This window comes from Sarcophilus harrisii, chromosome 6, assembly GCF_902635505.1.
Source record: "Sarcophilus harrisii chromosome 6, mSarHar1.11, whole genome shotgun sequence".
NCBI classification, from domain to species: Eukaryota; Metazoa; Chordata; class Mammalia; order Dasyuromorphia; family Dasyuridae; genus Sarcophilus; species Sarcophilus harrisii.
In genome coordinates, this window is record NC_045431.1 from 6949282 (window position 1) to 6968000 (window position 18719).

Sequence of the window (18719 nt, forward strand, 5' to 3'; positions counted from 1 at the left end):
CCTTTGGAAACTTCGCAAATTTCCAATAAATATATAAACACATACTCATCTGCATTCTTTAATTTCTGAAGAGTTTGGACTTTCTTGGTTTGTTTTAGCTCAAAAAGCAGAACAGTTATAATCCCATTCCTATGGGTAATCATATCAATACAGCAATATTCTTACATGCAATCTTAGAAGTCAATGAAAGTGACCTAACCTCTGACCCCTACTGGTGAAAACTGTGGCTGCATACTGGCCATGGCAGTAGTACCCCAATATGCTGGTGTTGATACACAAAGGCAGGAGTTTCTGGTCTGCAGTGAATTGATCAGGAAAACAGAAGTAGGTGGGTACAGAAGTCAAAGGGGAAGATAAAAGGAAAAGCTAAAGTTCTAGCAGAACATGCTGCAATTACTGTTTTAAAACAAGCATATGGCAAATGTACAACTAGAGTCTATCATGTAATTTTGTTTTCTCAACTATTTTAATATTACATACGTACGAGATGACCAATTTGCTTGAAGGACCAAATAAAACAACTACTTGTAGTTCTTAACATTGATTAAGCTAATTAAAAAGAAGCAAAAATGTAGATCACATAGGATTTATCTATCTTATGTTGGCCCAGTGTTTAACACATATATCATGACTCAAATACCTTGAAATACTAGACTTAATAGTAACTTTTATATCATATGATAGCTAATTTGTCTGGGACATGAATTAAACATTTCAAAAGATCTACATAAAGACAAAAAATATCTGGTGTATTTACCCTTTTTTACCCATCATTCCTTATTTCATAACTATATATGCCAAGAAAAATAAAATTAATCAGGAAAAATATTTTCAAAGAAAAAAATTTACAAGTATCAATATAAATGTTTTAGGATAAACACCCAAAAGAATAATTACATAGTACCTTTATATAAAATGCCCCAAATGACTCTTAATTATTGTTAAAGAACATATAATTTCTAACTAGCATTTTTTTTAACAGTGAGTTGAATCTCCTCAATAAGAAAGGAATATAAAAATATAACCTAATCATGTAAATGCTCACATATACACATAAACTCATGGTAGGAAAATACATTTTCAATGTATCTTGTCACAATTACAAAATAAACCAAATGATTACAAAATTGACAAATGTGAATCTAAAGCTAAATAATACTCACCTAGAGAATTAATATTTAAATTAAAGTCAAAGAGAGAAAAATGTAGTTCATATTATGTTGTGTTTTACATTATGCTTGCATGGAGTCCTCATGAATAGATCAAACTTTCCATAAAGTATTGATGGAAAATGTATGATGTTGATGTATCAACATGAACAATAATATTTAAAAGAATAAAAATACAAGGCAAAATTGTTTTGGAGTATTACTAAATTCTAAGTCATTCTTCCCCATGAGCTACCATCTTCTTAATTTCAATGAATTTCTATTTTGCATATTCAACCTCTTTCGATTATTTAAACTTCTACTAACCTATTTTAGTTCTTAATTTTAAAATAATTGAATACTTCTATTTTATGAAATTAGTTTGTTAGATGGAACTTGCCCAAGTTTTTTATTTAACTTAGACACATTCTATCTCTAAATAAGCAGCTTAAGAAAATATTTTTATAAAAATAAAGTTGCCATCACTTACCTCTAGCCCAATGAACAGGGTAAAGATGTTTCCAGAGAGATCCAGTTTTAGCCAGCTGAGACCATTTAGTACTAACTTGACTGCATCGACACAACTCTTGAGGATTAAGGTAACTGAAAATCGTCAGCATTACTTCAGGAGGAAGATGGGTAATATTTGTGGAGTAATCTGGAACTTCAGTTTCTGGAAGAAGAAATATATATATAACCACTTAACAATGAAGCCTTTAAGAAATGAAAAATAAAAACACAATCACATAATTCTACATATAAAAAACCAATGCCTGAAGTTGGATTCCTCCTGCCTGCAAGATGTACAAATGAAACAATATGCATTAGAGATACCATGAGAAAGCTTAACTTGCTAAGGATCCGGAGGGTCAAACGACTATGACACAAGTAATACTTTATTAATGGGATGCACAATTATGAAGAAACTGAGTTAACTTCCTTTTACAAAGGCGTCAGAGGAAAACAATCTTCACTTTGTGGCAAAGACAGTATCATTTGAAAAAGGAACTAAACAGGTTGTACAGCTTTAAAGGCAGACAAGCCTTTATTAAAACAAACATGTGTGAAGGATGCCAAACTGTGAAACCCAAAAACTGAATCCCTTTATTTACTGGATGCTTAAACCAGATTTTGTCATTAACAATTACTTTTCAAAATTAAACAAGTCAAAATCATGGCAACATATTCTGATCTTTGATGAAAAACCTCCCACACCATTTCTACCAAGTCACTGTTTTTCAATGTAATTATAACATGAAGAATTTCACATAAGAACTCCATAACTTTAATGATACTTTCTTAAGAAGGATGGAAAATGATATGAAATGAAACACAAAATATAAAAACTTCATATTATAAAGTACACCAAGAATTGACTTTGTGATCTAAATAATCAGATTCACAAAATAACCTGAAGGATATATTTATAGTGACAAAATTAGTGAAGAAGGGAAAGAAGGAGGGAGAGAGCAAGAGGCAAGTACAGAAAGAAAAAAAGAGGGAAAGAAAATGAGAAACAGAAAGAGAAAGAAAAAAGAAAGGAATGAGGGAAGGAGGATGAAAGGGAGAAAAAGAGGGAGGGAGGATAGGAGAGAAGGAGGAGAGAAGATAGGAAGGAGGGAAGGAGGATGGGAGGGAGGATGGAAGAAAGGGAAAATGGGAGGGAAGGAAAGACAGAGGGAAGATGAGAGGGAGGGGGAATGTGAGGGAGGGAAGGAGGATGGGAGATAAGGAGGATAGGAGTGAGTGAGGGAGAAGAGAAGAAAGGAAGGAAGGGAAAGAGGGAGGAAAGGAAGGAAAGGAAGAAGGAATAATGGAAGGGAGGGAGGAAAGTAAAGGAGGAAGAAATGGAGGGAAAGAGGGAAGAAGGAATAAAGCATGCCATATAAATATGGAAATACTTAATCACATTGGAGTACTGCTACTGTTTATAGGGAGCATTTGTACTCCTAAAATCTAGGCAAGATTTAGAATACATTTCACATGTAAATACAGGAAAGATTCAGGAATAAAAGAAAGACTCAATGTAGAGTACAGGTACAATGTACATTTCCTTTGTAAACATAATAGTGAAAACTATATCTACTTCTCAGTTTCAGGAAAAATCTTCTAGGTTAAGAAACTGATAAAAGAAAAGTCCCTTAAGAAAGGAAGGGAGGGAAAGTAGGAGAAAGGTTGGGAGGGAGGGAGGAAGAGAGGGAGAGGGAGAGGGAGAGGGAGAGGGAGAGGGAGAGAGAGAGAGAGAAGGAGAAGAAACTCAAAACAAAGTAACTAGCATTTTCTTTGAAGGAGTGGGAAATTAAGATTTCCAGGTATGATGCTTTTAAATCATATGTTATAATTACAATAAAACATGACACAACCAGCATAAGCCTGGGTTTCCCAGTAAAGTATCCCAGTGAAGAAGTTTTATGCATTTAATGATAACCTACGCATTTTTATTTCAAATTATAGAGTCCCTAAATTTTTCATTTAATAAAAAAACACAGCAAAGGGAACAAATTTCATCAGACATCACTCAGAACACTTCAATAGCATTTTTATGTCTAAATCTTCTATCTTGGAAGAATAAGGGCTTTTCTACAAATACTTCATAAAAGATTAATAAGTAACTAAATGGCAGCTAAGAATTAAAGATAACATTCATAAAGCCATGCATAGTTCTTATATTTATAATTGTTGTTTCAAAGAACTCCATACAGATAAATTCTGTGTATTCACTGGACTCAATGAAAATAAAATGTAAGGGAGGGTCACAGGAATGATTAACATATCCATTAAGGTCTAATCTTCTAATTCTGCAAATAAAGAAATTACAATATGAAAAACTGTAATTAGTAGCCGAACCAGGAATGGATTCCTGATCATTTGCATTTATTCTGTCCATGTCTATGTGGAAGAAAAGACACATCTATCAATATAGATATTGTATGTATGTGTACACACGTGTTCCACACATATGAAGACCTGTATAGTTATATGTACAGACACATGTGTGCCTACTTATGTGTACATTTGTTTGAGCAAATCTGGGTATGCCTTAATAGATCCTTGTTATCTCCTGCATTAGAAGACGGTGAGCTTTCTGGGAATAGAGACTTGATCACTATATTTGTACCCTCAGCAGAGAGCAAAGTACCTGGCACTCAGTGAATAGTTCTTGACTGATTTATAAATATTCTTTATGTTGTCAAGAAAACAAACAAGCAAGTAAGTGAACGTTTTGTACGCTCGGAACATAAAAAGGAAAAAAAAACTTTATAGTGATACTGGGAAATAAATACACATTTATCTCCCCAAAACCATATGGAGATTTCCCTTAATTTTACACTTCTTAGATTTATCTAAAAAGTAGTAGAGGTCACCTATGTCTCTAGCCCATGAGATTAAAATGCCTTAACATGTAATTAAAGGTTCAGAATAAGGAACTTAAAACAAATTTATATTTTAAAATAAATACTTAAGTGCTGAATGAAAATACAACTTCATTTCTAAAATCCCTGCTGAAAAGAAATCTACATTCCATTTTAAAAAGCTGAAATGGTGTTTGAAGTAGGAAGTAAACAGTGAATTACTTTTTAACTTTGTTAAGTTTTACCTTTATCTGATTTTTCATCCACAGAATACTTAAAAAACTTCTGTCTCTCTTCAGCTTGATTCCAGAGACTAAGCCCTCTAAGAAGTTCTGCAGTGTCCTTGTGAGAACAATGTTGTGCAATCACTTTCTTTTTAATGTCCTTTAGCTCTTCATAGGTAAAATATTCCATCAACATAGGCTGAAAAACCTAAATTATGACAGTCAAAATAATTGTTTCAAAAGAAATGTTATAATTTTCAGGTATTAGATATTTTTAAAATATATAGGCAATTTCCTTAAGTTTTCTCAAATTCAGAGAAATCAACATTCAGAATTATAATAGTATGTACAATCCCCTTAATAAAAATAAGATAGTGACCTAACTTTCAAATACACACACACACACACACACACACACACACACACACACACACACACACATCATCTATTTAGAACAGATCCAAAAGAAGAAAATGACATAACATTTACTACAAATGTTATCTGTTATTGGTTCATCTTACAACAAATCAAAATGAGCAAAAGGGAAATGAAATACATTAAGGTGACAACTATAAACTAAGTAAGCTTCAAAATAGATTTTAACTTTCAATCATTACCAAGTTTTACTGTCATTCATGTCTTTTTTAGTTGGCCTCATGACTCACTAGAATAATGAAAAAGGACTTACTTCCCAGCCAGTTCTAATTAAAACTCTACACCTATTTAACCAGATATTTTAAATGTGGGCCTGTCTAAAGGAAGCAGGACAACCTACAAGGTCATCATTAATACAATCAAAAATCATTCATTAAATATATTTGCAAATATAAATTAATATCTATTTTATTGCTATAAACCACAGTTATCTTCCATTTCAAGATTTACATGGCTAACAAATCATCAAGGAACAGATTTCAAATCAGGAGAATGCCACATTATTTCACAAAATGAGAGGCAATAACTATATTAATGCTCAACTTAATCTAATTTGTTGTGGTGATGTCTCCCTTTGATCATTCTTTTTTTGAACAGTGGAAAAATCCTGGAGTCGTAAGATTTATCTTACTATCTAAGAACTATTTTATATTAAGTTGTAATATTTTGAAAAATGTAACAATGGTACTAGTAATAGCTGTCATATATGGACTGTATCATAGGGTTCTATTAAATAATTCATAAACACTTATTCAACTAAACTGCACTGAAGCAAACTCAAAGACCACCAGTGCAAAATTACCATTCTGACCCTCTAAACTTAATATGGAAACAGATCATTTTTTAGAGGGATCTCAAAGCATAAGTGCAAGGCTATGCACATAAAAGAAACTTGCTTGTTTAATGAAGGAATTAATCCCAAACAATTTGGACTTTCTTGCTTCCTTGGCCTTCTCCTCAAAAAGATAGGTTTGGAGCCAGTTTCACCTCTATCAAAGCAATGACATATCTTAAAACTGATGCACAAGAAAAAATTAATGTATACTCACTTCCTCTTCTTCTTTCATGTGAGGAAGGAAATCCCTTGTAAAAGCTTCTAGCCTCTCCTTCAGTTGCTTTGCATAATTTAGCTGCTCATACTCGTTCTGAAGAAAAAAAAAAAAAAAAAGAATGTGTACTTTAAAACTAAGTTTATAAATACTGAAATATTTTGTTTATTTATATCCCATACTAATCTCAGGAAGCAGTTTTAGATTTTATGTGAAATTTTCACAAAATAAAAAGTTATAACAGCATATACCATCAAAGCCTAGGAGAAAAAAATACCCTTAAAATAGAAAACTCTCAATTCCTTTAATGGAAACTTTTTTCTGCTATAGAACAGATATAACATATGATGAGAACTTCAAAATTTTATGTGCACTTTTACTCTATAAAAATCTAAAATTATCATTAATTGCTTCAAAAATTTATTTTTTATAGAAGAACTTAAATAACTAATTCCTACTTATCTTCATTGTACAGGCATCCCTTTGTTAACAGTTAGAATCGATACTACCAAAATATGATGTTAAGCAAGCCAATATCACAGGAGTACAACAGTTAATTTCAAAGAAACAGTGTCATAAATGTTATTATTGGATAATTGGACAAACAGTATTATAAGAGGATCTCACACCTTGATAATGACTTTTTGGTTATAATGTATTAATGTTGACTGGAAACCATGTTAATCAAGTACTTTTAGTGATGATATTCTACAAAGATTACAGGATCATAGTTAGACCCGGGAGGGGTCTTAGGTCTTAACACAAGGAAATAAATAAATAGCCTTGGAAAATCACCAATACTTCATGAGACTCGACTCATGAGAATGAGCTGAACAGTTATGCCTTCTCTTGAATGTGTATTATCATCATTCCATTCCATACATTATCAAATAAGTTTTCTTTCCTTCTTTGATTCTTTCCCCCCATGTTTGATAAACACAATCCGGTAATGCTTGTACACAACATTCTAATTCTTATGAATGATGAGAAAATATTGACCAATTTTCATTTCAAACCCTTTTGTACTTCTCTTAAGAGTCAGGAGTGTAAACAAAAACTCAATTGGTAAAATTAATATGCAAAGACAGTGATGTGGCTATTTGGACCTATACCATCAATAATGGAAGTAGGATAAATCAGAATCAATGTAAAAGTAATCAATACTTTTAAAACATATCCGAGGGGAAAAAAAAATCTTGAACTTAATTTCAACCTTCAAAAACATCTTGTATCACCCACCACCTTATTTCAGTATTTTATTACTCTCACAACAGAAAAGAAATAGAAAGGTAACCCTTTTAACTGGTAACAAACTTATAAATTCAAAGTTATTTAAGATATTCGTTTTTAGGAGGCAGCTAGGTGGTGTAGCGGATAAAGCACCAGCCCTGAGTCAGGAGGACCTGAGTTCAGATCTAGTCTCAGAAACTTAGCACTAAGTAGCTGTGTGACCCTGGGCAAGTGACTAACTTCAATTGCCTCAGGGAAGAAAAAAAAAAAGAAATTTGTTTTTGAGTTAACCCAAACAAACTTGAAAATCTTCATGGTTTCATCAGACTTAGCATTTTAGAAAGATCTGGAAGAATTCAGTTTAGTTCATGAAGAAAGTCATATTCAACTCAAAAAATAATTCTTCATGTTTTGTATTTATTTTGAAAACAGGTATTGAGACAGGTGCAGACTTGTTGTTTCCCAGGTATGGAAAACAAACCTTTTAAGAATAAATTTCATTTTTAAAACCTCTTCATGTCCAGTTAATGCTTACAGGTTGGTTGATAGAAAATTTTGGCAAATTTTGCATAAATAAGACTACAAAAATATTAATTTAATATTTTAAAACTTACCTTAACATTCTTTAACCCTTTCTCAAAGAGGCTAAGCATTTCTGAGAGTTTGTTGTCAGAGTGTACATTATAAATGGTCCGGCTGCGTTGCTGAAGCAAGCCAATAATGTATTCGTTCTCAATCTGCTCGTGCATTTTGAATTCCTTGAATGTGGCGTACAGAGATTGCAGAAGAGCACGGAAATCATTGTTGTTGGAAAAGTTGGTTTTAGAAAGCTGAATGAAAATAAAAACAGTTCGAATTAACATGTACAAAGAACGTTACAATCTCTTCCATTTATTTTAACTAATTTGTAAACCCTTCCCTTTATACTTTGGGCTCTGAAAATGCAGCAAGTCACTATAATATTACATTAGAATTCAGAATACTTGAATTCTGATACAAACTCTGCCAACAACTGGCTGTGTGATCCCTATTCCTAAAAATGATTCATCTCATGGGACAGCTAGATGGCACAGTGGATGGAGTACTGGCCCTGAAGTCAGGAGGACATGAGTTCAAATCTGATCTCAGACACTTAATACTTCCTAGCTGTGTGACCCTGGGTAAATCACTTAACCCCAACTCAGCCAAAAAACAACAAGAACAACAACTTGGAGGAAAAAAAAAGATTCATCTCTAAAATAAATGATGTGCAAGACTAAAAAGAGACAGCAGGTTTCAAGACCATAAACCTAATCTATTTGAATGAATGGTTGGAAGTCTTTTTGTTTAAATTCCACAGACATAACTCAATGTCAATTTTATTTGCCTTTATTTACTATTAGTAAGCATGGTACACTGGAAAAGAGCTCTGGAATCAAAAAATCTGGATTAAAATCCTAAATCATTACTTTAGGCATATTTAAGGGACAATGCCCTTAATAACCCTCAAGAATAAAATTATCAAGCTAAGAGACAGTTCTGGGAGGTTTGAGAGTCAAACATAAAAAAGAAAAACTTGGTTGGTCTCACTCAGGTAATGAGAAAAAGTTACAACTTGATTTCCTCAACTTTAAGGAGGTAACAGGGTTAGGTTAAGGAAAAGATTTAAAATTAAAAAAAAAAACCATAGATTATTTGGGACATTAAGAAGTCTATAAACCTGTTTTGCAAAGTACTGGGTAAAGTAGCTGTTGTCCAGATATCTTTCCAAGGATGAGAGATTATAACTCCCCTCTAAAATGTTATAACTACCTAATCAACAATGGTACCTACACAAAATTAAGCACTTCAAATACTCCTGAGTTTGCTATAAAGTATCTTAGCATTTCTTTCAAAAACAAAACATATCAAATATTAAGTAAAATTATTTAAGAATTCTATTCTCTTCTATGATAATTTCACAAGTATTAGAGATACTAATCAAGCAACCAAGATGGATATTGTGCAGGCTACGAATCTTGAACTTAATTTAAAGAAACTAGAATATTAATAAGAGTAGGAAAAACAATAGGTTTGAGAATATCACAGACAGTAACAGCAAGATTATGTGATGAGCAACTATGATAGACTTAGCTCTTTTCAGCAATGTGATGATTTAAGACAATTTCAATAGACTTGGGAAGGAAAATGCCATCCATATGAAAAAATATGAAATATGATGACTGAATGTGGATCAAACATTGTATTTTCATCTTTTTGTTTGCTTTTTCTTTCTCATATTTTTCCCCCGGTTTTCATCTGATTTTTCTTGCACAACATGACAAATATGTAAATACATGTAGAAGGATTATAGATGTTTAACCTATATCAGATTGCTTGCTATCTTGTGTAGGCGGAAGGGGAGGGAGAGAGGAAAAAAAATTTGGAAGACAAAATCTTAAGAGAAATGAATGTTGATGGATTATCTTTACAAGTATTTAGAAAATAAAATACTATTGAGAAAATAATGGGTGTAGGAGAGCATTTAATCTAAAGAACAAGAAAAGGAATTATACAATTTGACCACTTTCACAAATTTAAATGGCCAAAAGAAGCAATGACTGTTACTTGATCTGGTTTTTAAATCACTTCAATTAAATGACAAAGGTAAACTACCTGAAGAACTTCAAAATCAGATTACAGTATCCAAAGAAAATTGGAATATTCAGAAACTCTTAAACCTTAAGACTATTCTTTCCCCATTTTATCAATTCCCAAGGCCAATAATTAACTGGGGATAGGGAAAAGAGAAGTCATGTTGCCTAATAAAATACAGTTGAACACAATTAAATGTCTTTCTGAATTGAATTTATTTTCTGATTAGCACAACTACAATAATGAAAATGCTCAGTTAAAGAAAACTATACTTTCTAACATTGCTTTGCACTTTCAACACTTAGGGTCTGATCTGTCTTAATACTTCTTTTCAATTATAATTTCAATCTAATGACAGTTCACCCTTAAAAATAAAGGGAAGGAAAAAAACCCAGAGGGGCAGCTGGGTGGCACAGTGGATAGAGCACCAGCCCTGAAGTCAGGAGGACACGAGTTCAAATCCGGTCTCGGACACATAACACACAACCCCAATTGCCTCAGGGGGAAAAAAGGGGAAGTAGATGATAAGCATCTTTCTTCCCCAAATTTTATGAGTATACACAAGTATTTCAACAAGTATTGAGTAAAACATATGAGATTAGTGGTTCTTTATGAACCAAAGATTCTATTTTTTTTTTCCATTTAAAATAATCTTTGGTTAAAAAAAAAAATTGGATTTAAGTCTTCTGACACCTTTAATAGTGAAAATTTCCAGCTTTGTTTTACACTGTTTTTACAAAAGCCTTGTCTATATCTCACAGGACATCCTATTTAAAAGGTAAATCTAAAAACTAATACAATTAGCATATGTATTTTTTCCTTACTAAAAAAACAATATTTTATTTGATCAAGATCAAGATGCTTGGGAAGGGGAAAAGTGGCAAAAACTTGCATCCTAATTCTGCCACTTTTTTTCTGAATAACCTTGGGAAAATGACAACTAATCTTTAGAGGTTAGAGAATGACTTCTATTATCCTATAAGACTCAATCAATAAGCACATTACAGATACAATGCTAGATTGCTGGAGATACAAAAAAGCACAACCTTCCCTTCCCCTCAAAATGCTCTGACCAAGTAGGGCTCTCTCCTCAGGACCCCACTCACTACTTACAAACAAATGACAATTAAACAACAACAACAACAATTACAATTCTCTTTCTTGGTCTCTGATTTTTCATTTCCACAAAAATCCAAATAAGAAAATAGGCAGAGCAGTACAATGGGAAAAAGGCCTAGCTCTGGGGAGCCAAAAGACCTGCATTTTCAACCCTTCCTTTGCTGCTACATGACTGTGGCCAAAGCACTGTTATCTCTGTGCCCAAGTTTTTTCATTTGTAAAATTAAATGGCTTGGTTACATGACCAAAAGAGTCCCTCCTTCCAGCTCTAAACCCAGAGTTGAAGGATCTGCTCCAGTGGGACAGGACAATTTACAAGTCTGTTAACATTAACAGCGTGGAGATTACTCATACACTACAATTTTAAAAGTACTTTAAATGATAAATTATAACACGTTTAGTCAGGTGATCTTGGAATTTAATTTACGTCAATTCAAGCAAGTACAAAGTTGTATTTCACTTCTTAAATGTACTGTTATGTGACAGTAACTAAAGGACTGGACAGCTATCATTTGGATTGAAATTTTTTTTAAATATTGAGATATATATTTTATATGTGTAATTTCACAATAATCTCTCCACAATAAAACAAAAGGAAAAAACTATGGAAAAAAAAGTAAAGAAAGTGAAAACTATGTTTCCATCTGCCTTCAGACTCCATTAGAATGATCTTTCTGTGGATGGGGATAGCTAAATTGATACTTCTAAAAGCACCAGTCTTAAAAAGTCACCTCTCTACTCAAGTACCTTTGGTGAGTCCCTATTGTATTTAAAATAAAATAAACTCCTGGTTGAGTATTTAAAGCCCTTCACAATTTGACTCCAGCCTATCTTTTTCTAAATTTATTTTCCTCATACATTCTACATTCCAGCCAAAATGGCCTACATACATTCCTCATAAATGATATTATATTTCCTTGTCCTGTGCCTTTGGATAGGATTGTTCTTCCATGCTTGGAATGCCTTTCTTCATTATTTCCATTTCTTGGAATTCCTAGTTCCCTTCAAAATTCAATGTATCTGCCACCTAATTCACCTGAAGTAGCAGACTTATAGATGCTTACACACTCACAGATTTCTAGATTCCCTGTATCTATTTTATTCCATAAGCAGCAGAAAGCCAATTACAATTGAACAAGGAAGAAACAGACAGAAGATTTGTGCATTATTTTGGCTGCTACGTTAAAGAAAAACAGGGAAAGAGAGAAACCTGCAGTAAAAAGACTGGAAAAGAGGTTGATGGCCCAATCCAGACAAGAGACCAGGTGTGGTGAGAGTATGAATAAAAGAACTATTATGGAAGTATATTTAATAGGACTGTGCAAGTCATTGTAACATCCGGTCAAGAGAGTGAAGGTATCAAAAATAAGGTTTCAAGCCTGTTTAATTGTGAAAATAACACAATCAAAAGAAATAAAGAAACTAGCTCAAAGGAACAGGGCTTCAAGGCTGAGAAACACCAATTAAGAGTTCGGTCTTAGATGTTCTGAGTTTTGAGGTGCCTATAGATATCAAAATATCTGTGTCCAGCTAATAATTGGAGATGCAGGACTATAGCTCAGGGGAGAATGGGGTTACCTATAAAGAATTGGGAGTTATCTGTACAGAGCTGATAATTGAGCACATGGGAGCAGAAGAGATCTCTAAGGAGAAAAGTGGGGAGAAAAGGAGATGAATTGAGATAATAAATGTTTTCACTAAAATAACAAGACATCAAACAAGAGTAATCTCCAATTTGATATATGGAGGAGCAAAAATCAAGAAACAAAGTTATCTTTTACACTATAATACAAATACAGGCACTGACATAGCAAGACAACTTCAAAATTATTTTGAGAGAAATAAAGGAACTGAAAAAATATAGGGCTCTCCTTTACTGAGATAAATAAATCAATAGATCTAAGTTCTTTCCAAAATAATTTGCAGAATAAAATACCAATCACACTATCAAGTTTACTTTATAATTAAAAGTCACAACAAAATTCTAGCAGGGAAGAATATAAAAAGTGAAATGACAGGACTTGTCTTATCAGATTTCCATATTTATTATAAAGCAACAATTATGGGAAAAAAAGTCAATACAACAGAAGAGAACCCAGAAATAGGATTTCACAGGGTAGCATATGATAAAATCCATGACTAAAAAGGACTCTCAGTAAAACTAGTATGTAATGTGAAAATGACATAAAATAAAATAAACTGATATAAAGTGAAAAATGGGTTTAGAGGTATAGCTCACATTACATGATAAACACTCCATACTACATAACAAACACTAATTAAATCAATGCAAATAATTTGTCATTTTTTAAAAGCCTGAAGAAGATGTCTCAAAAATGAAAGTGATGAACATTCTCTTTAACAAGTGGGAAAAATAACTTGAAATTTTGAATGGCTTTGGCTATACTAAAAGGATTTTACACAAAAAAGCAAGGTTTTTATATTAAAAAAAAAATTATGAGAGAAAAAATCTGCAGTTATATGTATGTTAAAAACCTGACCTAAAGAGCCTAAAGAGTATTTGTAGCATCCCTTTTTGTGTGGCAAGGAACTGGAAATTGAGTGGATGCCCATCAGTTGGGGAATGGCTGAATAAATTATAGTTTATGAATGTAATGGAATATTATCGTTCTTTAAGGAACGACCAGCAGGATGATTTCAGAAAAGCAGGAGAAAACTTACATAAACTGATGATGCTGAGGGGAAGTGAGCAGAACTAACAGAACATTATACACAGTAACAAGATTATGTGATGATCAGCTAGCTGTGTGATAGACTTTTCAACAATGAGATGATTCAAGGGAATTCCAGGAAGACTTGCGATGGAAAGTGCCATCCACATCCAGAGAGAGAACTATGGAGATTGAATGTGGATTAAAGCATAGATAGTATTTTCACTTTTTTTGTTGTTGTCATTTGTTTTATTTTTTTCATTTTTCTCCTTATTGATCTAATTTTTCTTGTGCAGGATGATAAATATGTAAATATATTTAGAACAACTGTATCAGACTGCTTGTTATCCTGGGGAGGGGGTGGAGGAAGAAGAGGGAGAAAAAATTGGAACACAAGGTTTCACAAAAGCAAATGAATGAATGATTAAAAAGTCCTGACTAACACTGCTTTACAAGAGTGTTTTTGGAAAGAAGCTATATCATGGGGGCAATTACATGGTGCAGTGGATAAGAGCACCGGCCCTGAAGTCAATAGCATTTGAGTTAAATCCAGATTCTGACATTTAGCATTTCCTGGCTGTGTGATCCTGGTCAAGTCACTAATCTCAACTGCCTCACCAAAAAAAAAAAAAATAAAAAAAATAAAGGGGGGGGGGCGTGTTTTGAGAAAACCTAAATCAGAGCTATTATCCATTCAAACTGAACCTTTCATGTGCACTTACATTGTCCTTTGTATCAAAGCTAACTATTACAGATATATCTTCACTTCCTCCAATTAAATAAATGTAAAACAAAATCCCTGCAACTAGAGTCTCTGTTGAGATCTGTTTCTACCACCAAACAAGTAAGTACCAGTAGATATTTAATGTTTGTTATTTGAAAAAGAGAAATTTATAATCCTGTAATATATCAAATAGACAAATTTATGTATTTTAGAAATATTCTAGTAAACTAAATAAAATACCCTCATTTTATATGAGATCATTATCACCCTCTTTCCCTTTCCCCCAATTAAGTAGATCCTTGAATAGATTTAAAAAAAAAAAAAGCCTAAAGAGGAATGTACTAGGATTCCAAATATACTATAAATCCTCACCAATTCATTTAAATTGAGTAAAAGGTCAAAACTACTGAAAGTCTTTAACTACCTACTAGAAAAATATGTCCCATTAAAGTCCTACTTCAAAGCATCTCAGTGGTAGGATGGTAGTCCTGGTTCTGTAGAACTCCCTCAAAAAGGTCCTGCCAAACCAAAAAAGCTTCAATTTACAGGTCCCAGTGATAGACTATAGCACTCTGCTGTCCGTCTATCAATCTACATTTGGATAGGAACATCACAATTAAGATTGTCACCAAGGAAATTTTTTCAGTCATAAAAACTCAGAAGGCAAAGTACAGTCAAGTTGTAATCTATCATAGTGGAAAGGAACACTGATCAATATTTGTGAAGTTTCACATATTAAAAAATGAAATTTAATGATTTCAAGTAATAGACAGTATAGGTTTAGGAGATCTGGATTCTTGCTGTGATTCTTTGCTAACTGCCTGTATTGACCTTGGGCAAGCTATTCAGTATTTACTTCCCCATCAGCAAGAGAGAAATAAACTGCCCTATCTATATCAGAGTTGATGTTGGTTTAACAAATGTAAAAGTCCTTTGGAAAACTTTAAACAATTGGGAAATAAAAGGAAATGTCACGGACATTACCAAAATCTAACTTAAGACTGTTGCCAGAGACTTAATAGCTAACATTTACATGGCATCTACTCTGTGCTAAAATACAATTACCTCATTTCATCCTCACAACAAACCCGAGAAGTTGATGTTATTCCCCCCATTTTACATATAGGGAAACTGAGGATGACAAAGATTACATGAGCTGCCCAGGGTTAAACAGCTGGCAGGAACATCGATTTTCCTGACTCTAAGCCATGCTCTATAATGTGCCGGAGAGATGCCCACTTGCTTCAACAGCTTTCAATTTGTCCATTTCTAACTGATAGTGAACTAGAAATCGACGACAGTTACTTAGTGCTCCATCTCTCTACCCACCAAACAATTATAATGGAAACGACACATACTTTGTAGCCTTTTCTTTAAAATGTATGAGAGGGAAGGTGGCAAAAAAGGAGCAGGTTTCAGGAAGGCCTGGGTTCAAGTTCAGCCTCTGATATGTCCTGGCAGGGTCACCCTGAGCAAGCACAGTCTTGTTTCCAGGCAACCGTTAGTTTCTGAGCAGATGTCATTTTTGTTGCAGGAGTGATTTTCCTCAGCAGAGGGTTAAGTTGCAAAGTTTGTAAAAAAAAAAAAAGGCACTGGCAGATATTTTGTCTGGGTATAAGTGGCCAATATGAGTGAGATGATGCCTCAGAATTTAGGATGTTATCTGAAATAAGAATAACTTTTTCTATCTAATGCTTGAAACATTAACTGGAGAAGGTCCCCACTTAGGATCTGAAGGCTGTAACACAATTTTTAATCCCTGGAGGAACTCAAAAGGCTATTACACGGATGGAATCCAATCCTTTTCCAACAACCAAAAGGTTCAAGATTCCCCCATGCACGTTTAGAACTTCTAGCTCTTCACAGAAATCGAAGGATGGGTATTGGAGGTACAGGACAACCTTTCCCACTGTTTTAAGGGCTTGGAATGTAGAGTGCCAAGCACTCGGTAGGCCCCCTTCATTTATTGACTAGTTAGTCCATGGAGAATGAGGATAACTTCATCATTATAAAAAGCACTCATTTGGAAGCTACTCCATCAAAACGTGATTATCTCATACAATTGTCAAAGTAAAGCTCAATGTTAACAGTCTGACCAAAAGGAAGACATTTTTTCTAAACAAGCTAATGAGTAAAATGGCAAGTATGTAACTTAAAATATTTACGGGAATAGCCGTAAATTTTTTTTTCTCAATTTTTAAACCATTTCAGACGCACCAGAATTTTTTTATAATTTCTAATTCACTGGAAAAAAAGGAGCATTTCCATTGCAAAATGGCAGATCAGCCACCAAAGAAACGAATGGGCCCGGATTTCACAACCCAGATTCTCCCATCAATTAGCATTTAGACTTAAAAATCACAGATACTAAATACCCCATTTTCATCTGAAGCCACAACAGTGTAGAGATCACCCAGTGCGAAAGTTGGTTTTTAAACAGTTACTAATAAACAACCAACTATTCCGTCCTATAATACCAGCTATGTCTACTGTTCAAGTCACGTGATTTTCCCTCTCAGGCTTTTTCTATCTTTGGCCATTTCATAACACTGTTGAATTCAAAGCTGGAAATGACCTTAGAGGTCACCTAATCCAAGCCTTTTACTTTATAGATGAAGAAACTGAAACCCTTCAAGTTTAAGTGACTAACCTAGGGTCACTTGGCTGGAAAGCAAAAGGGGATTCAGACCCAAGACTCCGAGGTATAGACGCTTCTTTCTGGCCAGCATCTGTAAACACGGGCAAATCACTTTTTAAAAGGCCACAAAATGCAGATTTAACAGTGTAAGGTGCTGTTCCTGGTACTAACCTATAAACAGCCTGATAGAATAATTAAACCTCTGCATCCATCCATGAGGTTTATAACGAACAATCACTGTAATGTCCTCCAGGTAATCTCTCTCTCTCTCTCTCTCTCTCTCTCTCTCTCTCTCACACACACACACACACACACACACACACACACACAAGCTTTTCTGTTTTTCAGGGTCAGTAGCCTCTAAAATGTGAAGATGGCCAGTACCTACTTCGCCCATCCTACAGATTACCTCAGAGATCATCTATCACCTCCCGTTACCATCTACCTCCGAGTTAGGGATTTTGAGAGCATTCTTTATTCTTAGACAGCCGGGCCAGAAAAGCCTGAGTGACTTCACAACAACAACACTTCGGGGCTGGGACAGACGAGGAAACTGAGGCCCGAGGTCACACAGGGGAGGGCTGCTTTCACGCCCAAGCGCCGCCGAGCTCGGAGAAATATTTCCAAGTCCCTGGGGAAGGTTCCTTCGGGAGGGGATCCTCCCAACAGACCCCCACCTTCGGGCCCTGGGAGCGTTCAGGGAACGCAGCAAGGATCTAGCCCACTTCGGCCCTCAGAGAACACATTAACGGGGCGGAGGGGAGAGAAGTCTATGGATGGGACCCATAGAACGGGTCCCATCGGAACTGGGAGGCAGAGGATGTCGCGGGGGAGACCCTGAGAGAGGGGGTGGTGAGATGAGGGTCAGAGAGATGGAGGAGGAGGTTAGATGCAGAGGGAGAAACGGGTGGGAGGAAGGGGAGGGGGCCACGGGGAGGGCAGGGAAAGGCTGAGGAGGGCAAATGGGGAGGGGGAGGGAGGCGGTTAGGGTTCAGATGGAGAGGGGTCAGAGAGCAGAGTTCAAATAGGGGACGGAACCAAAGAAGGGGGTTCAGGGAGGGGAGGGGTCAGAGAGCAGATTCCGACAGGGGAGTCAGAGTGGGGTTCAGAGGGGAAGAAGGTCAAAGAGCGAGGTTTCAACAGGGAGAGGGTCAGAGGAGACTCAGATTGGGGAAAGAGTCAGAAAGCGGGGTTCCGCCGGGGGAGGGGTCAGAGAGCGGGGTTCCGCCGGGGGAGGGGACCAGGAGAGGGTTCCCGTGTGGGAGGAGTCAGAGAGCGGGGCTCTGATTGGGGAGGGGTCAGAGGGCAGGGTTCAGATGGGGAAGGGGGTCAGAGAGCGGGGTTCCGAGGGGGGAGGGGCTTGGACGGCTGCCCCTCCCCCGTGCCCCCGGGCCTCCAGCTCGTAGCTCGTCCCTGGGGAGGCCTCCCTCTCAAGGCCCCGGGGCCCGGGGGGGGGGAGGGTCGGCGACAGGCTTAGGCCGGAATCGGCGGGGGCTCCGCGCAGGCCTCCGGGG

The 18719-nt window shown here is 35.5% G+C and overlaps 1 protein-coding gene across 1 annotated transcript in view; it reads right to left on the reverse strand.

Moving 5' to 3' along the window:
- Positions 1–18719, reverse strand: part of FBXL5 (F-box and leucine rich repeat protein 5) — a 40852-nt gene that overhangs the window by 21886 nt on the left and 247 nt on the right. Inside the window, exons 2-5 of the mRNA XM_031941385.1 lie at positions 8054–8269; positions 6210–6305; positions 4747–4933; positions 1639–1821 (exon numbers count right to left, since the gene is read on the reverse strand). Of these exons, the coding sequence (XP_031797245.1) occupies positions 1639–1821; positions 4747–4933; positions 6210–6305; positions 8054–8269 (682 nt within the window). The remainder of the gene's footprint in view (positions 1–1638; positions 1822–4746; positions 4934–6209; positions 6306–8053; positions 8270–18719) is intronic.